The sequence below is a fragment of the Dermacentor andersoni genome, chromosome 9 (genome assembly GCF_023375885.2).
Source record: "Dermacentor andersoni chromosome 9, qqDerAnde1_hic_scaffold, whole genome shotgun sequence".
Lineage (NCBI taxonomy): Eukaryota > Metazoa > Arthropoda > Arachnida > Ixodida > Ixodidae > Dermacentor > Dermacentor andersoni.
The window spans coordinates 31,868,384-31,892,958 of record NC_092822.1 but is presented as its reverse complement, the minus strand read 5'-3'; the positions used below and the strand labels follow the sequence as shown (position 1 = coordinate 31,892,958).

General features: G+C 46.3%; 1 protein-coding gene and 1 long non-coding RNA gene across 2 annotated transcripts in view; one reads left to right on the top strand and one right to left on the bottom strand.

The window, feature by feature from the left end:
* Positions 1-24,575, bottom strand: part of LOC129383816 (uncharacterized) — a 139,147-nt gene that overhangs the window by 3,898 nt on the left and 110,674 nt on the right. The gene's annotated exons all lie outside the window — the stretch shown is intronic.
* The window catches only part of mfr (ferlin family C2 domain-containing myoferlin misfire), a 375,605-nt gene continuing 353,159 nt past the window's right edge, over positions 2,130-24,575 (top strand). Inside the window, exon 1 of the mRNA XM_050175214.3 lies at positions 2,130-2,414. Within this exon, the coding sequence (XP_050031171.2) occupies positions 2,336-2,414 (79 nt within the window). The 5' untranslated portion in view covers positions 2,130-2,335. The remainder of the gene's footprint in view (positions 2,415-24,575) is intronic.

Sequence of the window (24,575 nt, the reverse complement as noted above, 5' to 3'; positions counted from 1 at the left end):
CGTTGTTGCCTGCGCGCGTAGATCGCACATACTTCAACACTGCTTTTGCAGGAGGCTACGTGTAAGAAAAAGAAAATTATAAGCGGCATAGTGTTGCGGCTTTGTTTGCGTACCTCGGGTTCTACCGTCGCCAACTGGCACTCTGTCGACAGTATGTTTGCCCGTCGTCGTCGCAGTTTCGAAAACGGTGAAAATAACAATTAGCATGAAAAAAACGAGAAAATTTGCTCCCGGTTAGATGCACGATGACATCAAAAAGGGCCTCACAATATTTCGTCTACCTTAAAATAGCTACCGTTGACTACAATATCGCATGCTTCACATCGTTACCTTTTATGGAGAACAAGCTCGAGCCTTTCTAGAATAATTTGTTCTTCTCTCTCTCTCTCTTTCTCTCTAAAAGAAGGTGACGAAAGGAAGAAAACATGAATTTTAAATGACTGATCGTAAGTCCTATATATTGTTATGGAACGTGGTTTTACGGAGCCATTTAGACAGAGCCCAGTGAAATGCGCAGGACGGAACGTTTGTTATGTGTATATTCCTGTATTTTCTCTACATTTGCGCCATATAATCTGCGATGACGTGATCTGCGATGACGGCCTTGCGAAGTGCCCATTTACTAAATCTGCACGTAAATATAAGAGATAAAGTCAACATATTTTTTCTTCATTCTCAAAAGTAACATTTTCATACAAACTGCAATCAACCAAACGTACTTCTCTTGGAACGTTTAGAATGACACGGCGTTTAATGGTCGCAGTGCAAGCTCATTTGGTATTAACTGCCCCGGGCAGGTCTCTCTCTCTCTCTCTCTCTCACACACACACACACACACACACACACACACACACACACACACACACACACACACACACACACACACACACACACACACACACACACACACACACACACACACACACACACACACACACACACACACACACACACACACACACACACAATGCCTGTATGGAGTTCCAGAGAAGTAGAAAAACCGAAGCAAGATAAACATGAAACAGCAAAATGCGTTTACAACGACAACAGACCCACCTGATTACGTTCTTAGCCTCGGCTAAGCAAGATTCACAAAGCACCCTGCGCACTGTCGCTTTAATAAGCAAAACAAAAACGGACGTTGACGGCGGGCCTGCAAGCTGTTTGCACGCAGTGTTCCGACGTGCGCACGGCGGCATTCACGGCAGCGCCTGACCGTGAGATGTAAGTGTACCGAAACCCACGCAAGAGACGCAAGACACCACTTCAAGATTGCAGTAGGGGAAGCATTTCTGTTACCCCTGGAAATAAGAGGAATGCACACACGTTCAAAAAGAGAAAGTGAGACTGCATGAGCTTCCCCCTCCTCCTTCCAAAAAAAGAAAAGCAATATACGCCACCTCCCCCTCCGCTCACGTGCTTGGCACTTGTGTGGCGAAGTGCTCCACGAAGGAAGGCACTGGGTCAGCCACACACGGCAGGCGATTATCTAACACGGTAGTTTGGTATGCCGGCTCACGTAGCAGCAGTGCTTCTTCCGGTCATCAGCGCAACGGGTGCGGACCCGACAATCGTGCGAACCGCGCCCTTTCTCGGCGCAAAAGTGGTGTTTGTCAATGCGTTTCTGTTTGCTTCCCGAGACAAACACACACCTTTTCATTTTTTTTGTCTCTTCACCGACGACGCAAGCGTCCGGAGCTGGCCCTTCGTCTGCTACGCCATGATCGTCTGCTCTTTGCTATTTTTTCTGTCTTTCCTCTCACCTTTGTGTTGCTTTAGTCATCTCGTGTCTCTCTTTATTTTTTTCTCTCTGCTCGTACCGGCGAGGTGTTCATAGAGAAGGGAAAGTGGGGAATTCGGGTAGGTGAAGGCGCACGCAAAGTGTAAACGAGAACGAAAAGAAATCATAGTGCGATGAAGAGAAGAGGCGAGCGTCGGCCCGTGTGCCCCGGGCAGACGAAGTAAAAAAGAGAGCCGACGAAGCGAGCACCTGAGAAGCAGACGCTCCTCGTGCGTCTCCACGGCAACACCGCTTGACGTCACGCCGGAAGGCTAGCGCCGATTGGTCGACTCGCGCAGCGCGCCACGATCGCAAACGAGAAGAAATGGGGAGCTGGCAGACGAAACGCTAGCGCGGAACCGGGAGGGCCGTCTGGCCTGTTTGTGCTGCAGAAAGCGTGCTGCATCTGCGCTGTGAGAAAATTCCGTCTGCAGTGCGTGTGCCGTAGGTGCGTGAGAAAGACACAGGTCGTCGACAAGCACCGGCTTCTAACATGACCGCGGACGGTTAGCGTGGCTTCCTCTCTGAAACACCAGGAGTTTCTTACCCAAGACCATGGCTTTAAAGTTGCATCTCCACTCCGTGAGCGGCTTCAAAGGCCGCGGTGACCGTCTGGCCAAGGCAACATTCCGAGGTAAGCTGCGAAACAGTTTTCTCCTGTGTCTTGTCACGCTATGCATTCTCTAATCTGCAGCAGACGAAGTCTGCCTTGCCTGTCGGTCACTGGAATTCGCGCAGCTATGCAAGGCGCGCGCACGGGTTTCTTCGCGCATAACACACGCGCACAGGTGGAATTTGACGGCTCTTCGCGACACGGCTTACGTACGTCTGGTGGTCTCGCTTCAAATTTCTAGCCGCCTCTCGCGCTTAGAGAGACATAACGTGAGCAAAGTTTTAGGAGTGCATAATCTGCGTTTACAAAGCAGAAACGGAGTGAAAGAAACCGGCGGTACGTTTGAAGGCGGCAACTTGGGGTATTGCGATTGCGTTTTGATTTGAATACATCTCGATGCAAATAACGCGTGGTTGCGTGCAACTCGGTCTACGCCACTAGGCGTCGAGGAATGCTGCGCTAAATGCCTTTTTCTCGCATTCCTTCAGACTCGTAATGACATTCGAATTCTGTAGTTTCATCGCAATGGCGAATAGTTGCTTCAACCATATGCTTCCCTCGTGTCACTTTGAGGCGGGAATGCGTTGGACGCGAAGGTGCAAGTGGCACTTCGCCTCTAAGTATAGCTGAAATAAACTCCGGGATAAGCGTTTGCGCTTGACAGCCTAATTGAATGCTGTCATTTGGCAAGACAAAGCAAACGCCATCAATGACGATTGATGATGATGGTGATAATGATGAAAATAATAACGTTAACTTCATAATTACGCGCGTTTAAGTACACTACAGCCTACTCTTCAGAGGAAAACCTATAGTTCATATTTAGCCATTGATTGCAACCGAGATATGACGTAAAGGTTCGGGTTACACAGCTGTGCACAGATGCCCACTTGACGCTTTAGACGAGGATCTTTCTTAGTAAGTTCAAGAAGCGTTGTTCGTATGCCCGCTTGATCACTGGTAAAGAGATCATTTTAAGAGAGGAAGTGATGTACATGATTCAGAGGAGTCAGCAGTAAAAAAAAAAGCTATCTTTCAATAGCTTGAGTAATGCCGCGAGCTAAAGCCATATAAGCCGTAAACGACTGTGACCCACTGTTTTGGATATGTACACTACTATGTTGCAAGCAAATATTGATTGTTCGCGGAATTTATACAATAGCCACAGCTGAGTAAAAGAATTTAAAAGGATGCCATGTGAAAAGCAGCAAACAGTTAAGGGGCCTCAAAGAAATGTTCATTACGTATTTTCCGTAGAGCAGCTCTGTGCACTTTTATGCGTGTAGTCAATAAACAATCTGCTCGTGCGTAAAAAAAAAGCCTGTGTAGTTTATTTTATTCCTGTAACGCGTGCACAATCGTTCGTGCTAATATAGTGCATAAAAAGCTAGAACACAAATAAATGTGATGATATTTAACACATTTCGCGCACACCTTGAAAAACTTGATTTGACCTGTGCTGCGAGCTTCAGTGATAATGGTATAGTTATTTAGTTGAACAGGTTGGGTGGTATACAGCTGGTTGTTTGCTCAAAGCTTCAGTGTCTCGTCATGCGCGGGGCATTACTTATTTCATTGCTTTTTTCACGACGTTTTACATCAGACGTGTTTTTTGAGTGGCCTGGCATAGGTGTTTTCCCTGTATGCTGGACACGAAATAGTTGACGTTCTCATATCCGACGTTTCTGTGGGAAATTCTTGCATGGAGTCTGCATTCACTAAACTTGACAAAACACTCTGAAAAAAATTTAAAATTTTTAATTAGTCTTGTATTTTGCTTCGAAACTTTTTTTGTCTACGCTATTCACCGCGGCAAGTAAAAAGAATTCGGAAAAGAATTCTTTTATAAAGTTTCTCCTCGGCTAATAATTTTGCCAGCTAAAAAAATTCACACCAGCGAAGTTCGTAAAAGATATTGTCCACTTCCCTCGCAAATTATGACTGTGTTTTTAAGGCTTACAAATTCAGATAATTACAGAAACAACTTGCAGAACCTTGCAGAAAAGAAAATGTTGAACCTCTAGTACGAATATTTGTCGCATCAGGTAGTCATCAATACAGAACGAATTGATAACGTACTTGGTCTCTTATAAAAGATGCCTTAGATCAAGAACTGTGATATTTGCTGAAAGTAGATGCTCTAGTTATTATTGAAGAAAACAGGGCTTCCTCCCTCCAGAAAGACATTCAATAATAGCAGTAATACCGAGGAACAAGCCAAACTTCTCGTCAATCCTTGTAGTACATCTCTTAAAACACCATTGTTTTTCATGACGTACTAAATTGACTTATGACATTGTTTCTGGTTCGCATGTGATTACGTTTGCATAGAGTGCTATGTTCGTCATTTATCGTGTTGTTAATGGCAGGAACATTCAAAGCTTCTACAAAGCACTTCCATTTTTCACTAAGGAGTGTATTTCATTCGTTTATGGCGCTTCTAAACTGGAATTCACTGCCCGAAAACATAACCAAAAATCTTAATTTCTTCAGAACCGCATTAGAACAGCACCTTTTCCTTCTCACGGAATATAATTAAAGGCTACTTCAGTGTTAAATAACAACATACTCTTTCAATCATTGAATTGAATTTGAAGTAATGAGATGTTCTTGATGAGGATAACAATGTTCCCTACTTTACAGGGCTTATATTTCAATGCTTTAATTATATGAGTTCCTCACACAGTTGCTCAATGAGTTCCAAGGTTTGCCTGTATAAAAGTATGGTAATGTTTCTCTTGTTTATAAGAAACTAAAATAAAGTTGATTGACTGAATGATTGATTGATTCTTTGTTGCACATCTATATGGAGGCTCCGTGAATAAACGGGTTATCTTTTTTTTTTTTGCCCGCACGGAATGCGATGGTAGCATAGCGCAGCACCTACGTGAGGTCACGCTTTGTAGCTTGTCAATAGGAACTCCAAGAATTGCCTTAGGCTGCTGCCAGTTATGGAACAAGAATGTGCAATCGGGAGCAGAAGTTCAAAAACCATGGTGTAAGCAAAAAAAAAAAATGTTTTTTTTTTCTCTGGCACAGGTCTATAACTCTATTTGCTTCAGTACATTGCATTGTTGGAGCGCGCCAACGTAAACTGTACCACCTAATTTCAACCGGCATGTCCATTCTACTAAAAAAAAAAATAAGTGGACGCTTAAGGACATTTGCACCACATAGGTGCCACTTAGTGGAATATTTTTTTCAAGCACGTTTCACTTAGTGTAAGGAGATTAAGAGTGTGCAACATTGTCCAAGGGAGGAGGCTGCCGGAGAATAAATGAACATTCGCTGCCCAAAACATTTTTTTTCTGTTACTAGAATTGTTTTACTGCGAAAGGAAAACAACACGAACCGCACGCTTCCCGTCACTGCGAGGAGCTTTGAGGCGTCATTTATGGCACGGTGCCTTTAACTTCTATAGCACTGCCTACCTTTATTTAAGTCTCCATTTTTTTTCTGCTTTTTACGCGAAACCCTTTTCTTCCTCGCGTGACCTAGTGTTGTTGTCTTGTCTCGCTCGGATGACGAGTATAAGTACCCATCTTCCCCAACTTGCGACTTTTTTCTCTTTCTTAACGCTGCTTGAAATTTTGTCTTTAGTAACGGTCTTATAACTTTGTTTGACGACATTTGCGTTGAAATGTCTCTCGGGTCTTGGTCTGGGAACTGCCCATATCCTATTTTGTAAATGCTTCACCCGAGAAGAGGCACAGTTTGACTGTATATATATATATATATATATATATATATGTGTGTGTGTGTTGAAGACCAATTTCTTTTGTTTCGGTCGCGGAATACAGACATAAATTGGGTAGTGGCGGTTCTCAAGGGAGCTCCCTCGTCGAAAAAAAAAAAAAGAAAGAGCCACTAGAGCCATTTGTCGGTGGAAGTGGTGCGGAAAAGATGCCGGCGACAAAAGATAGCTTAGTTCACAGGAATCAAATCCCTTCCCGTCTTTCTACATCTAAAGAAAAAACGACTTCAAAAAAGTTGAGAGTTAAGAAAGAAGAGCGTTTCGGTGAGTCGCTGAAGTGCCTATAGATGTCAAAGGTGTGTTTTTAAAGAAGAAAAAAAGAAAAGATGAGCTGTTAATTCATAAATTGCGGTGTGGATGCTCCGAAAACGACACGGGCCGTCAGTATAAGGCGCACAAGGAAGTGCTTTAACAACTGAATGCTAAATTGCATTTCAAGCCGTTTTTATTTGTGCATGATCCCAAACCTACGTGACGCGTATTTACTTTTGCGACAGCACCCTCCACAGTACATCTCTGTGGATATGGCGTTGCGCGAGGTCGTGGGTTCGATAGCGACCGCATTTCGATGGGAGTGAAACGCAAGAAAAAAAGAAAATAACCTTCGTGTACGTAGATGGAGGTGCACGTCAATGAACTCCAGGTGGTCTAAATTAGTCGGGCGTCTAAAACTACGGCGTGCTTCGTAATCAGATCGTTGTTTGAGCGTCTAAAACCCCGAAAATTTATTTCATTTTTTGGCGAGAACAATTTGTGATTACGGGAACACTAGTCGATGACTGAAACGCGAACGAAGGAGGCGTGCGATTTTAGCGCAGCCGAGCAAAAAGAAAAAATAAAGCGTGAACATTTGCACGCTAGAAACTCTGCGTGTGCCTCAGACGCTGCTTTTTGACGCTTCGGTCGTACTACGTCACTGCTCCCTTCGTATTTACATTAGGCTACGCAAAAGTCCACGCGGAACCTCTGCTTACACTTCAGTAGTTTCGTGTAGTACTTACTTCAATCAGCCTTGTTTCAGTGTCAAATAGACACTGTGGTAGATGCAAACAAAAACCATTCAATCAGATTTGACTAGGTCGGCGTCCTCATACATTGCAAGGAGCGAAAGATGATATAGAATGAATAGCAAACGGAATTCTTCAAGAGTACAAAAGAAAAGGAAATGTAATCAAGATACATGATCTCTAAAAATGTGTCAGCATGTCGAGTCACATCACTGACTATAAGAACACAGTAGCATGCGTGGCTACAAAGACGCCACGACGATACAACGGTGCAGACTGCGCAGAATACACGGAATATATATAGTTTCCTAGTATAATGAACGTTCATTAATTCACTCGTTAATGCATATGACGGCAAGCATTTTGTAGTCACAGTTCTTCAAGAGCGTCGCAGAGTTTCCAGGAACAAAAAAATCATTGCACCCTCCGTAGAATATATTGACGAAATAATTGATTCGTGAGTTAGCACTTCCTCCTGAATACAGGTGATGCATTTCAAAAGTACATCTGCTCTCACCGACTAGTGTCGGAAAAGAGGTACAGCTAGGGAAGAACGATGTATGTATAGTAAGAGAAAGACTTCGCTTGAGCGATGGAGCGGCGAGGCGGCTGCTGCGGTCGATCTTTTATTGACAGAAACAGTGCGCCATTTACTCTTGCAAAGGACGTATTGCTCCTCTATCCATAGCGGTCTTCTACGCGAAAATATGCGTCCGGACGGTTGCTCGAGCGACGCTTCGCACATCGTGGCAGGGCGTGACTAACGGCTGTATTATTTTAGACAACACTGAGGCCCGATCGGCAGTTACGTTGTGCTGACACGTCGCTCACGCTGTCAGGGCGACGTCCATCAATAACCCTGCAGCGTCGTGGACCTTGTGAATAAAGATTCGTCTCGCAAGAGGCGATATGTCTCGTGAGGCCTTTCTGCTACCTTGAGCGGCCTTCTGCTGCCCCTGCAGCAATCCAGTCGTGACCGCACCTGTAAAGCTTCTTCGACTGTTACTCTTGCTTCTCAAGTCGACGTAACTATCTTACTTCGGTCGGAAATTGTTGCCTTCACTTGATTTTTCTGGACGTGGAAGCGGAACTGCCCAGTTTGACGCGTCAGTTCCAACGTAAGCAGCTGCCTGTATGTACTCTGTGCATAAATTCTCGTTGTGTTCCGAGTTTAAACCGTCTATGACGTTCCATCCTAGACGTGAAGCAGTTACGAAGGTGGTGGCAGCAGGTGAACACACACGCTCCTGCCCCAAGTAAGCTGATGTCGGCTTGCGAAGCAAGAGTTAAGGGCAGCAGAAATTTTGCTCTGTGATTGGGTGTCGGGGCCGAGCCCTCATACAAGTACGACCGGACAGTCTGTAGAATACTCATGATTATTTTTAGAATACTTCATTCTAGGGGGGATGCACAGCGGTGAGCACGGAATGTCGCTGGGGCCAATGTTTCGACACTGTATACTTGTCTTGCTCAGGGTAGCAGCTGCGCTGACCAAGACCCAGTGTCGAAACCTTGGTTGCAAGCGACGTTCGCCGTTCGACCACTGTGCATCACTTAAGGCCTCGATCTTCCCCGTGAACTTCTGTTTTAATTTAGGGATGGGAGATTATTCGAAACATCCAGTACGAATCGAAGAGTCCTTGCTATTTGATTCGCATTCTGATTCGAGAACCATTCAAAACTGTCGAATATTCTGTCTTCGGATGGAGGTTACATATACTTCAACATGCGGGAGTGCGAAGCAACCCAAACTACGCGGCAGCAATATTTGTAGCCGCACGAAAATTCCACTCCTTTCTTCAGCCATTGGTATTTCGCGCTTCCAGTTCTGCGCGAGCACCTAACTCTCGCTCCACTTCTCTACCGCTTACAGCTTTCCATGTGCAGAAAGATTTCAAGTAAGGGGGACGGATAGGTCAAAGAGCCTTTATCCAATCGCTTCTTTTTCTCCCTCGAAGAGCTGAATCCAGTGTCAAAGCCGTCGGTGCTATCGGAGGTAGATCGTCATGATATTGCGACTTCTCGCTTTTTCTTTTTCATGCACAGCACTTCATCGCGAGAAGGCAGGTACCAGAGGCGATGACAACGCATTTCGCATCGGATTCAGCCGTCTCAGTCGTTCCGGAACTTCTTCGCTACGTTTCCGGCATTTGCGATATCCAGAGAGAGCTTAAAGAAAAAGAAAAGAGACGGAGGGAGGAAGCAGAAAAAGGAAGCGCTGCTGTCACTCCAGACGCCCCCCCCCCCCCCTTTTTTATTTATTCGTTGACGGCTGTCGCTAGGGGCCTGGATATATAGACCAATGTCGGACTAGGGTGATATATCAGTAGCGCTACTCGTTTACAAACTACGGAAATCGCCTGGCACCCAAAGAGATGTATATGTGCCCGTGCGATTTTTTTTAAGGAGACGCTTTGTCGACTAGCCCTCCAGTTCTTTGCTGATCGATGCCAGTGGACGCTGCTGCTGCTGCAGTCGTCGTCGTTGTCGTCTTGCGAGTGACCCACAAATAGCACAGAACTCGTATAACAAATCGGCTTACACAGGGCTTTTTTAGACTATACAGATTGCTTATGATAAGGCCACGAGCACCGCGGGGGCGGCGTTTTTGCAAAGTAGATCCTAGGGAAAAATGGACGTACTCTGACTCTAATAATGGAAGTTTAGGAAGATAAATTAACTAGACTACGTTAATTATATTCGTACTACAGCTTTGGAGACTGCTATTCATACGGTGAATTTGGAGTCAGTAACACTTCAATGCGCCTACATTATTTTATCAATTCTTCAAAGTCGCACGTAATTTGAGATATTCATCATCAAATTTCACCGCTCAGTACAGACGACATTGAAACCGAGCACGCCGGGGGCACAGAAAAGTTTGCCCCGCTATCATGTCAGAGAGGAAACGCCCAGTGACGATATGCACGATGAGGTTTCAAACAGAACGACGCGGCCAGTTTACAGTACAGCACGTTTTGCCTGACCGGCATCCGCCCCATACCATATTTCAAACTTCGTCGCACACTTCGTCGCACACTTCGTCGCACACTTCGTCACACACTTCGTCACACACTTCGTCACACACTTCGTCACGGGACGTTTTCATCTGACGCAGCTGCGGGGTGCGTCAAGTTTGATGTTGCTTGGATTGAGCGTAGAGCTTTGACGATCAATAACTCGAATTAGGTACCAGGTCCAAGATTTTTCGGAAATGTGGGTGCATTAAAATGTGACCCCATCATTCTCCCAAGGCACTTGGGGGTTTTTATGCTCAGCTTCTACACTATACGTTAAAAATGGGCGACGGGGGTCAGTATACTTCGCGAAATATTCGCAGTTTTGGTAGAGGTTGTGTTATCATAAACATTCATGCATCAGCCATGTGACGTTTTGTAGATACGTATGCGGGCGTGTCAGGTCACCGAAATGGCGAGCTCTTATCAGCACCGGGAATGCTGCGCTAACCATTGTTTTCGAGACGTACGGCCTAGCTTGCCAATTAAGCAGTTTGATCTGTCACTATGGCTCTTGCCTTGCCTGCCGTTGCCACAACAATGCACTACGTCATACAGCGTTTCTAGCTTGTTACACTCAAAGTTGTGTTCTCCGATGTTGGTGGTGGCGATCACAAAGAAAACTTTAGTTCATAAAGGAAAAATCAGACATCCACCCGTTCGTAGCAAATGCTACAAAGGAAACCCATACGGGTTCCTCGAAAGAAAAGCCTCGCAGTTGAAGAAATAGATTACTTCTCTCCACCTTGCGTGTTTCCGCAGAATTATTACGTCAAACTGTCACATTTGCTTCAAGTTATTGACAAACTCAACTTCTCCCTGCCATCTGCTAGCCGCCTGGTTAGCTCAGATGGTAGAGCGGCTGCCCCGAAAAGGCGGTGGTCCCGAGTTCAAGTTCCGGACCAGGACGAATTTTTCTTCAATTGCGAGGCTATTCTTTCGAGGAACCCGTATGGGTTTCCTTTGTAGCATTTGCTACGAACGGGTGGACGTCTGATTTTCCCTTTGTTAATTACTGCTCTCCCCCTTGCGGGTTTCCGCAGAACTATTATGGCAAAACTTTAGTTCGTGCGAATCTTGGTATGGCTCTATCTCTATGTTCTTTATTCAGCTGCCTTCAAATTCTTTGGTTACATTTTGGCTGAATGCTGCGGGAAAAATGTTCGTGGTTGCACGCTTCTTCCGGAACACGAAGCACACTCCACAGAGAGGAATGTATAGCCCCAAGTCATGAATATTTATGCCACCCCTGACTTGTTTCCACAAGGAGAATATGTAGGTCACCCGCTGTCCACTGTCATGGGAAAAGTTCAGGGCGGAGATGGGGTCAAAGACAATGGAATGCGAAATCAACTGGAATTCCACTGCCGACAATGTAAGCGCATACCAAACTTTGGCGCGTGTACTGTTTAGAAAGAAGGTCTGATAATTGGGGAGATGAAAAGAAATTTCTTGAGGCAGGAGAGTTCTGCTCGGGCGTTGCATAAATTTCATTATCACCCAGAGAAGTGCGATAACGTGTATGCGAAGGCACACTGACATGCCAGTAGTAGAATATTGTTTATTTATAGGCTCTATATCATCATGTAGTTGAAAGTGGCGCTTAGCCTGGGTCATACTGTTGCTGTACCTAGTGGTGACACTAGGTACAGCTACAGTGGTGGTAGTGGTGGTAAACTAGTGGTGAAATGGAAAGTGATAGGCCTAGTTTAGTGAGATAGGAGAAACAGACAGAGAGAAAAAAAGATAGGCAACAAAGGTAGCCGATATTCTAGTTGAGCTTAAGACGTGAGGTGCGAGACTGGAGCTTGTTAGTAATGCACAACTACGTTCACAGCGCAACAGGAAACAAAGGGCGCAAGTCATAAGGTGTCCGTCATTTTCTTTCCGTCCTTCGTTCCCCGTTGCGGTGTGCACATTATAACGATATGAAGAGGAAGCGAAAGGAATTGTGTTGGCCATTTAAGGCGTAGGGCAGGAAACCGTGAGGTTTAATAATGTCACGGGAAAAAGGGTGCCTCGGAAGGGAAAGAGGATGGCAGAGAGCTACGCGGTGGGATGAAATTACGAAGTTTGCAGGCATAAAATGGAATCCGGTGGCGCTGCCGCAATTGACGATGTGTCGAAAGAGCCTTCGTCCGGCAGTGGATATGAAATAGAATGATAATGATGCCGCTGCGGCTGCTGCTGATGATGATCGTTTCTGTGTCGCCTTCTGTTCACGCCTTATGTCGAATACACACACACACACACACACACACACACACACACACACACACACACACACACACACACACACACACACACACACACACACACACACACACACACACACACACACACACACACACACACAAACACACATTATATATATATATATATATATATATATCATCCTCATCAGCCTGTTTTATGTCCACTGCAAGACGAAGGCCTCTCCCTGCGATCTCCAATTACCCTTGTCCTGCGCCAACCGATTCCAACTAGCACCCGCGAATTTCCTAATGTCTTCGCTCCACCTAGTCTTTTGTCGTCCTCGATTGCGCTTTCCTTCTCTTGGTACCCATTCTGTAACCTATACCCGTTTACCCGTTTGCTCTGTGTCATCCAAACCGCTCTCTTTCTGTCTCTTAACGTTATGCCTAGCAATCTTTGTTCCATCGCTCATGCATATATATATATATATATATTCTAGAAAAGGCAGCGTAGGTGGATTGAGATAATGCACTTTAACATTCCACTCTGCAGCGAGAAGAGGGAAATGGAACAAACCGGGCATGAGTGATGATGACAGATTATGGGGATGCCAGATGCATCCCCATAGTTGCCGATCTTGGCAAGTGACCACCAACGCGAGAGACCTGCCGGATGTCCACACGCAGCAGAATGATAGACTGGCGAATGGCACTCCTCCACGGGCGCGTTCGAGAGGTGCATAGAATCCGAGCTTCGTACGCTGTTACTCAATGGCTGCAATGTGCTACGCCGGTCATCAGGTACATAGCAATCGAATGATAGAGGGCAACGATGCCATCGCGCTACAGTCACTAAACTGCAGCTTAAGGCGCCCTGCAAGTTCGTTTTCTAGTTTTTTTTTCTTTTGCACATTAGGCTTGCCCTCAATAACCAGCACAGTTCTCGAACCTCTCGCGTGCTGTTCACGGAGCAGGCGAGAGTCTCGCGAAACGACGTGAACGTACTACGCTATGACACTCAAGGAATGTACGGAAGCAATTTTTTCCCCTCTTAACGCTATCTCTGCGACAGCTGCGTACGTGCTGCAGCGTTCGTATGCAAAGCGCAGTGTGCGCAGAAATGGGTGCGGATGATATGCACGCGAGATCGGTCTATCGAGGTCGCTGCACGAACAGAATTTCCGGAAAATTGTTCGGAAGAAGAGAAAACGTGCCCCGCATTTGCCAGCGGCGGTTCCCGTGACGCGTGACGTTACCGTGCGCGAACGGTGGCTGTTCCGGCCAAGTCTGAGCTGTCGTGGTATCTCTCGGGAGTCGGGGACGAAGCGGCTGGACCGAGAGCTGGAATCGCAGGCACAGCTGACGACGATGAACATGCCGTTGCATAATTTGCACGATTTGTTTTTATTACTTGTTTGGTGTTCTTGTTTGTCTCTTTTTGACACTGAAACTGCTACTCCTGCTGCTCCTGTGAGACGAAGGCGTTTACCTTTCTTTTGTTACCTTGTGCCGCGGGTAAACTTGTAATTGTCCGAGTAAGATTAAGCTAATGCCCAACGTTAAGCACGGTAGCACGATGCCTGTGTGCATCGCGAACGTCGAGCCCAACTTGGCGTAAACGCGCCAGCTTTTGTCGTTGCCAAACCTGGAGCTACAGCAGCAGGAAGAGGAAGAAGATGGAACGTTCAATAAAAAGATGAACGAAATGATCACCCTGCTAATTATTGCAGCTTTATCCTACTTATCTGACCAGCCTTCATTTCACTAAAATTGGTCTTACAAATTGTTTATTAACATTGTCTTTATTCTCACCTTGATTATAGCCCTTTTCAAAGTTTTCCTTTCAGTTAGTCTGACTTCTCGCTCGCGTACCCCTCTAGTTATTCCAGCATCTTCTTTGCTTTTTTTTTTCTTTTAATTTGCGTTTCTCCTCTTTAAATAAAAATTCTCTTAAGCTGCCTCCTGCCGACCGATTCTTTGCCCTATCCCCTTAGTGGGTACGAGCGATAAAAGAGAATCATCATCATCATCATCATTAGGATCATCATCATTATCATCAGTAGCAGGGGCCTCTACGAGGCACTTACACCTCCTACTGGTGTTAGGTATTCGTCGTAAGTGAAAACCTAGGTAAGTGAAAACACCCGCTCCATGAATGTGACGTCGTCTAGGGACGGCGAAGTTTTCTTCAAGAACAGTCAATGTGGAGTGATGTTGGGCACATTAGGCGCCACTCATGTCCCCGTACAGTGCAGGTGGTTCTATTTAGGAAGTGTTACCCTTGGTATTGCCCAATGCGATTGCATGACCTACAAGTCAACTTTGTCATGCTACGGGTACGAGCACGAATAGCTCTTACCTAGTTAGTTGCTGGTTAATACAACAATATTCTTACTTTCATTGACTGACTAACTAACTGACTCATTCATTCGTTCGTTCGTTTTTTTTTCTGTCACACTGCCCCTGGTTCAGTCAAGTAGAATTGAATAGGTTGAAAAAAAAAATAACGTGGGGTGCATGCAATGCTGAGACCAGGGGGCGCGAGGCGCCGTTCTCGTGAATAATTTTAATCACCCGGGATTGTTTCGCGTGTAGCGAAATTATGAGGACAAGCGCATTTCCGAATTTTTTTGTGAGCCCGTGGTAATGCGGGTATCGGACCCACAACTTCTGGTTCAGCTGCAGAACGTGATTACCGGTTTGGCCACTGCACACGGTCGTCGGTAATGAGCAGCGGGAAAAGAGTGATGGCGGATCGGAAACCCGCTTCTGTAAGACCCCAGGCTTCCGCAGAGGGGCTTTACCCGGTCGGCTAGGACAACGAGTCTCAACGAACGCCCGTGCCGCATTACAGATTCAGTTCTCATTTGGACGCGACTGACGGAACGATGGACGGTCCTTGTCCGCATTGTGTCGCGCTTACGGGTCGTCCTTCTTCGATGCCATTGGGATTATTTAACGCGCCTCCACTTAGCCCTCCTACCAGTCCCGCCGGGCTTTGTTTCGAGCCACGATTTCCGCGTTTTCCGAAAAAAGAGGCGTCTGCACCAACGGACGTTTACTTGGGAAGCCGTAAGAATTCAGCTTCGTCGTTGTGACAAGACAAAACACATTCAGCGAAGGGGCGTGCATAAGCCACGCAAACGAGGCTCACTACTCAAGCGACATCGCCCGGAACGAAGGAAGAGCCCCAGTCCTTCTCCGTAGCGCCTCGTAAGCTCCGCCTCACAACTTTGACGCAGTGCAGAAATGCCCAGACCGTGCATCGGCCGATCAGTCACGAGGCCCGGCTGCACGCTCCAGCGAAGTGAGGAGGAATCGTACGCCACTAATTGTGTGATGCGAGCAGAAAGTGAAACCGAGAAAAGCATAGGGTAAATTCTTTGTTCTAAATGAAACCTAGAAATCACAAAGTAAAGGGAAAGTGACCGTAGACGTAAAGTGGCCACTGGCCTTCTTCCAACTACCATGTGGCGCCTGCGGTAGAAAGGATGTTCTATATCCGCCTCCGCGGCCGTGAGTTGTGGCGCCGGCTATGGGCTACAGCTTAGTAAACATATAACGCCCGAGAAAGTGGTCGAGAAAACGGTGCAGCGGTAGCTCAGTTGGTAAGAGCGCAGCACGCGTAATGCGAAGACGTGGGTTCCGATCCGACTTCAGCCAGGTAGTATTTCTTTGTCCACTTGATTTATATAGCTGTCAGCGTAAAAAGAAGGCACGTAATTTACCTTATGCTTTCTTTGTCGGTTGGTTTTATATCATCGTGACTAATAAAAATCACTAGTGTCGATTCCCCTCCTCGTTCGTCATTAGTCATAGTTTCATTAAAGAATCACTAGGGGAAACTCTGGCGCTAGTGTCCACAGAACCTGGAAGTATGGTCATTCAGGCAACATGGGAATGTTAGTTAGTATACATGGATATGCCTAACCTTCGTACTTTTGGCTTCATACGGCTTTGTGACTTTGTAAATCAGTCATTTTCTACACAGTACTGCTGTATAAATGTAACATTTCGTATTCGATGGCTATTATGACATTATGACCTATTGCCTTTGCTGTGTTTTGAATATTCCACCCGCCGTGGTTGCTCAGTGGCTATGGTGTTGGGCTGCTGAGCACGAGGTCGTGGGATCGAATCCCGGCCGTGGCGGCCGCATTTCGATGGGGGCGAAAATCGAAAACATACGTGTACTTAGACTTAGGTGCACGTTAAAGAACCCCAGGTGGTCGAAATTTCCGGAGTCCTCCAATACGGCGTGCCTCATAATCAGAAAGTGGTTTTGGCACGTTAAACCCCATAACTAATTAAATTAGGAACCCATACAGGTTTCTTAGAAAGAAAGCTTCCCAGTTGAAGAAAAATTCGTCCTGGTATTTTCGTCCAGCCTGCAGACTTCCATAGGCCATAGACATACAATTTTATGAACAGCCCGCCTAACCACGAATGCTTCTGTGCAAGGTGGAGCAGTACAATAGCGTGGTACAGGAGCAATACTTAAGACCTAACAAAACATCTGAATTTCTTCAGAAGCGACACTAAGAAAGAACAATAAGAAAATAGAAAAATATGACAGGGCGAGAATACATGTACACATCAAGTAATATAATTGATAATATATGGCGTTCAAGGCAAGGTACAGATTTGTGCTGACTGTTTTCTGTAACACATGGCTAAGTATTTACCAATAACTTACAGCCTATCGCTTTTTTCAGTAATTATGATTTCCCAGGTTTATGTACTACCCATTATTTCCATAGAAGCTGAATGATGATGACGATAATGGTTGTTCGCATCCCCTTCAAAACGGAGTGATGAAAAATGGTCACCTAGCTTGCCTGAGCCAATGTGGTTTTACTGCGTCTATTTCATTCTAGCATTGCGCACCCCCCCCCCCCCCCACTATCTGTGCCTTACTTTCCCTCTTCATTAAACCTCTATCTCAAAATTGTAAAGTTACCTGCGCTTGTAACGACTCCGGCTCCATATTCTGCCTGTATTTCTTTTTCTCCACCAGCACTGTGAGCGTCTCTTGTTTGTCTCGACCGCTGACCAGATAACGCCTCCATCAGGTTTGACTCCCAGTGCTTCTGGAAGCTGGACGTTCCCTACCGTCCTTGTCGGGTAAAGATCTTGGCATTCCATTACGATGCGCTAAGCCTGTATGACCGATCGAAGCACCATAGCTTCTTCTCTCTGTCTTTTTTTATTAGGCCTTTTCGTGTCGCGTTTTTTAGGAAGTGACACACCCCCAATATCATTTTTTTCCCTCAAATATTCTAGGCCCCCACTGTCGGTACCCTCCCACCCCCTCCCCTCAGATATTGTAAAATCAACACGACGGTATATTTCTGGTTATGCCGAACGGAAATTATGGCACGGAGAGTGGCCAATTCACTCTTTGTATGACCGTCATATTTTCATATTCGTTTCCTACACCCTATCTAGCTTTGTCTGGACGCAAACAGGGAAGCGTACCAGTATGTCATCGACACTTAAAGGGTCAAATGCGACAATACGGAGAGTCCGGCTACAAAACAGTCCGTTATATCAGAATCGCAGCTAAACACAGAAACACGTAAAACAAACACTATGCAAGCAAACAGTAGAAACAAAATGAAAAACAAATCTAAAGTTTTCACAGTTGCTCAAATAAAGGAAACGCTGTACAGACTCAATAAATATACAGGTAATCTGATATAAAGTTGCAAATCTACGCAATCCCTCTACTAACTCTTGTAGGGAACGCTACACTACTACTTCTCCCGTGAAACTGCTGCTGCTCCGTCTGCGTCGTGCAGAAAACAATCAAAGAAAAACAATAGAGCGTAGTTGTTCTACTGGTTATCTTTCTTTTTTAAGAGTTGGCTGACGCGGCCTGTAGATTTCACCGCATTGCATGACATTGTTGAGGTGGAGTATCATCTCGCCTCCTCTATTAGCAGGAGAAAAGCCGAGGCTTACGTATATCGAATTAACATCGACCGGACTTCGTTGTTCACGCCGCTTTGCTGGGAGCGCTCGGGGCTGGCACGCGGTGGTGTGACGAATGCGTCGCTTGCGGAGGGCGGCACGAATGGAGCCGAGTCGCGCGGCGAAAATCGAGAAATACGATAAACGTTGGGCGTTCCTGCTCGGTGGTTTGTTCGATCTAGCGAACGTTTCATTTAGGTGGGTAAACATAAAAGGGCATTTTGGTGGTAAGAAGGCGCGTCTTCCTTCTTTCATCGTTGCGATGAAGAAATGCGCAGAGAAGAAAACAAAGACGCCAGAAGAGACCGAGAAATACAGCGAGAATACTGACATTGAAAGGTAGAGAGTGAGAAAGAAAGGCTCAAATGGATTCGTGCACGTAGATGTAGGTGCACAGCTAACTTTATAATATTTTCATTCGTAAAGTAATACTTGAAATTAACATATTTAGTTTCTGTAATTACGCGCCTGTAATTTCAAAAAGAAGTTCTACATTAAGAAATATTAGATCAACTTATTCGTTTCTGGCCATCTAAAGTACACAGTTCCGAAAAAATCGGATAAGAACTGAATTAGTACAGTAATTAATCAATAATTGGTTTGCCGTAATGTCAACAACTGAAGCCTCGTTCCGGCACATCAACAATGCTGAAAAACAAACAAAAAACACTGATTTTCACGCAGCGCAGCCGTTGATAACATCATCGCTTGACCGGGCGACGTCACAATGACGTTCGTCATTGACTCTTTCAAGGAACTGGAATGAACGGACTTAAATCCAGTGCCACGCGTCCGCATAGCACACTGGGGATACTTTCGTGCTGATCAATAACTTGAACGTGAATGTGCGTCGTAGAAAACGTCGAAGACGAATATCGCGAAATCGCAGCTAGCCTCTGATTTCTGTTAAATAGAGATTAATTTACTGGCGCCGCCGAGCTTCAATTCGGCTTTTGGAAGAGGTACGTAATTAAATTCATTAAATCAGCACAAATCTGAGAATTAACTGTAGGATTTGGCGCAGTAGTACGACATTTACCGTTTAAAGAAATCTAGCGCTCGGTCTCACACACACAAGCGCAAACAAACAAACAAACAAACAAACAAACAAACAAACAAACAAACAAACAAACGAACGAACGAACGAACGAACGAACGAACGAACGAACGAACGAACGAACGAACGAACGAACGAACGAACGAACGAACGAACGAACGAACGAACGAACGAACGAACGAACGAACGAACGAACGAACGAACGAACGAACGAACGAACGAACGAACGAACGAACGAACGAACGAACGAACGAACGAACGAACGAACGAACGAACGAACGAACGAACGAACGAACGAACGAACGAACGAACGAACGAACGAACGAACGAACGAACGAACGAACGAACGAACGAACGAACGAACGAACGAACGAACGAACGAACGAACGAACGAACGAACGAACGAACGAACGAACGAACGAACGAACGAACGAACGAACGAACGAACGAACGAACGAACGAACGAACGAACGAACGAACGAACGAACGAACGAACGAACGAACGAACGAACGAACGAACGAACGAACGAACGAACGAACGAACGAACGAACGAACGAACGAACGAACGAACGAACGAACGAACGAACGAACGAACGAACGAACGAACGAACGAACGAACGAACGAACGAACGAACGAACGAACGAACGAACGAACGAACGAACGAACGAACGAACGAACGAACGAACGAACGAACGAACGAACGAACGAACGAACGAACGAACGAACGAACGAACGAACGAACGAACGAACGAACGAACGAACGAACGAACGAACGAACGAACGAACGAACGAACGAACGAACGAACGAACGAACGAACGAACGAACGAACGAACGAACGAACGAACGAACGAACGAACGAACGAACGAACGAACGAACGAACGAACGAACGAACGAACGAACGAACGAACGAACGAACGAACGAACGAACGAACGAACGAACGAACGAACGAACGAACGAACGAACGAACGAACGAACGAACGAACGAACGAACGAACGAACGAACGAACGAACGAACGAACGAACGAACGAACGAACGAACGAACGAACGAACGAACGAACGAACGAACGAACGAACGAACGAACGAACGAACGAACGAACGAACGAACGAACGAACGAACGAACGAACGAACGAACGAACGAACGAACGAACGAACGAACGAACGAACGAACGAACGAACGAACGAACGAACGAACGAACGAACGAACGAACGAACGAACGAACGAACGGTCAAAATGGGCCGAGAAGTTCACACTGCAACAACTTTGGCCATTAGAGCAGACACGTTACGTTAAAATAAACTGCGTCGTAGTGACGACCGGTGAGATATACGGAGTAACCAAACGGCATCGAGGGCCATTGCCCCGCGACACACTGCAAGCTAAGCGCCGTGCAAGAAAAGCGAATCGATCGCTAGAGAGGAAATCGTGGAAGGCGTAATAAAGCGAGTAAGCAGCGAGCGGCTTCCGGTCGTAAAAGCATCATTTACCGAGCCCGGGGCGCCGTCGATTGCAGTCGACTGAGAAACCCAGCAACCACGATTGCCTCCGCTATAACAGCGGGGCTGCAAATGAGCAACAAAGTACAAAGCGAGCCCGATCAAAACCTAGCAGGCTCGCCACGTAATGTTTTTGTTATACGCCCGACTTGCCGTCGGCAGTTACACAAGACAGTTGTACGACTCACGTATGTTGCTGCGCTGGCTGAGTGAGATTAGCGTTACGATTTCTTGATGTCAGCGGGCGCGAAGGCAATAAGGAACGAGCGCGGACAGTTGGATTTAAGGAATGCCTTCCTTTTCGAATCGGCCGTTTCCATTTTTGAATTCGTGCTGGTTGATAAGTCATTTAATGTAACTGTGTGTACCAGAGCGACGTGCGGCCGTTTATCCAGTGTTAAGCTCTGATATCTTACAAGGAAACAAGCTCGCCGAAACAGGTAAAAAAAAAAAACGAAGACGAAGTTGGTTCCACGAACTGAACCCGTATTTCCCGTCAGCGTACTCATTTCTGGCGTCATTGTTGTTCTACTTATTCTGTTATTGCTTGTATAGTTATCTTATTGTTTCTTGTCACTGCTACGCCGACTCCGCGTTGACTTGGGCACGGCATTTTTCAGGACGGGAAGCTCGTCTTGTCGCTAGTCGAGCTGCATGCTCTTCGCGGCTTTTCTAGGCACGTCAAGCCCGAATGTATTGCAGAGCACGTTCGGCGCGAGCATGGCGTTTAGCGATGACTTTGGAATCGGTGGACTCACGTTGTTCTAGACGGCGCTTCCGTTCCATGTCGGTGCTTCCAGCTCGTCGTTTAGCAGCAAGATCACAAGAACTGACTGAATGGCTGGCTGACTCACTGACTGATTCATAGTGAAGGTTCAACCCCGTGGTCACGAATTGTTATAAGCGGAAATACAGGAACACAACGGCAACCTACTGTCGTGCAACCATTGCGTTACTGAGCCCGAGGGCGCGACATTGGATCCCGGCCGCGGCTGCCGCATTTCAGTGGGGGTGAAATACAAAAACGCCCTTGTACCATGCATTGGGCGCACGGTAAAGAACCCCAGTAGGTCAAAATTATTGCGGAGACCCTTACTACGACGTGTATCATAATCAAATCGGGGTCTTGGCACGCGGAACCCCAGAATATAATTCTAATTTTAGAAGCACAACCGCAGCGAGTGGCGACGATGGGATAAATGGCCATCCTCTCCTATGGCTGACCTTGTTTTTGCGTTCACTCAGTCTCTGGTTTATAGACTGCCCCGCATAATGTATAAACCAGACGCCGAGGGAACGTAGATGCGGCGTCGATGCCAGTCTTCCGTTCTCAGGTCACTTCTAGCTAAAGCAGTTAAGCTTCACGGGAAGAGTGGCATTTTCAGCATTATACAAGGATAGTTTAATAATACAGCTCAACTTAAGTTTTATGTTTCGTGTACTTTAACCGCGTGATTCTCGGGACATGTAGCCGCTTATCCATGCCGCGTCCGGTTACTCCTTTCCCACTGAACGAATACTCCCTTCAAATTGTATCCTACACAATACACCTAACAGGCTGCCCACATTCTTCTTCACGCGCACGCCTGTCCTCTTCGCCCATTGGGGTGGGAACGAGAGTGTGCTATATAAACGTGCCAATAAAATAGATCGTTGTTCTGACAAAGACACGCTCCCTAGTCAAAATGTTTGCTCTGGCGGCATTCGTCATTCAACCACCGTTGGTGATCTAATGAATTTATTTAACACTGAGGTCATGCGGCAATCACGCGGCATTCGTCGCCCATTTTCGACGGTCTAGCTCTTTCATGTCCGTGAATTTTTCTTGTAATATCAAAGGCAGCGCTCAGATGTGCACACTTGGGCGACAAAGAGCTATCACGCGGTTTGTCGACCAAGAGTATATATATCGACGCTCATCGAATAATGCCTCGTGTTTAATACCGCTGACATTCCTTGACATGCTTTCTAGATCGTTCATTCTTGGTCGCATGACTGTGCCGGTACAAGTGGAATTTATTCCGTCCGCCGGCATTTGTAGGCAATGGCGGAACGGAGAATAACGAGGTGCGCTGGAGGCCCTTACTGAAAAGGTGATGCCAGCTGTTTCGATGAAAACGGACATTTGACTCGAGGAGCCTGCCATGAATTCGCCAAACACAGACTGCAAGCACTCGCGCGCTCCGCAATCAGGCACACTCGTGATTTGAAACGTTTGCCTTTGGAATAACTTTGCGGAAGCGCAAGCAATGGGGAGCACGGTGAAATTCAATCGTCACGGTCTTTCGTTTCTTTTCTCTACGAGACCTGAATGTTAAAAACAGGGGAACATTCGAACTCGATTACAGATGAGAAAGCAAAAGGTTGTCGCGAACTACATTTTATTGCTTTTTTTCATTGCCCTTGCTTAAATGAATCCACAGCAGGTGATGTTTGATCTGTCGCCATGTTCCGTGCTTCCTGCACAACCGCCGAAGTATGCATTGTCAGAAACTCAATGGCTTCTCTGTTGAATTCACTTCATTTTTCTTCAAGTTATTACCATCGGATCTACGCAGCTGTTTGCACCTAGTAATCCAGTTATCAAATAGAAACCAAGCGTCGATTCGATTATCTAGAGGAAGCAAGAAGCAAAAGGTACCCTGTACCGTATAGATGGCGCGGCGATTCCCTTGATTTATCACACCAGCGCATCGACGACACCTTGCGCTAAAGCTGCGAAGGAAATGAAACGACATTCCAGACGTCAAACGACGTGCGCACACTTCATCACTCGCCCGAGTGTTATGCGTTGACCTTTTCCCAGCCCTATACTCGACCTTGGGAACGTTGGTGCTGCGGCGTTCAATCGAGACCGTGCCCAGTCATCGCACCACGGTCAGCGTAGTTTCTTATTTGTAGATCTGGACCGTTCTCGTCTGGTGATAAGCTATAGCAAGCGTCATCAGTAATGCGAGCCGTTTCTTTCCGATATTGCTTCAACTCGCTATAGACTAGAATTTGCAAAGCCTCCAATGAGCAGCTATGTTTCGCTTGGGACTGTGTGAAGGGCTGGAAGAAGAAAAGTGCAACAGCGATGACGCTCAGATCGTTTTCATCACATGCTTGTCATCAGTGTTCGCTCACAAGGGCTTCATCTCTTCAGCTGCCCCTTCATCAAACTGGCAGCCGAGCGCAGGATGCGCCGACAGCTGGCGATTGGGAATCGAGATTAAGCGCGCTTACTCTAAGCGGGCTTGCGAGAGTAACAGATTCCCGTGTATTTTTGAGACCAAAGTAAATAAGTTGGAACAGACAGGCTTTCCTTCAGCCCTTCTTCAAGCAGTGGGTGAATCGCTGTTGTGGAAGCTCTGGCACAAGGCGTGTGGGCAGGAGCAGGCGACGCCCCTCAACAGAGGCCCCCTAGAAGGCATGCTCTATGCACAGAAAATGGCACACAACCCAAAGAAGGTAGCGGCTAAACAGGCCATTCGACTCGTGTTCTCAGCGCCTTGCAAGCTATCCGAACTATGTAGACGCGTGGCGGATGGTCCGTGCAAGGTCGCCTGTACTACTAAGCACGAGTGCACTACGTGCACTGTGCCGCCAATCTGTTGTACCAGTTCCCGCTGTAATGCGGCACTGTTTACGTTGGCCAAACTGGTAAATGTATTAATGATAGACTGCGGCAGCATTTC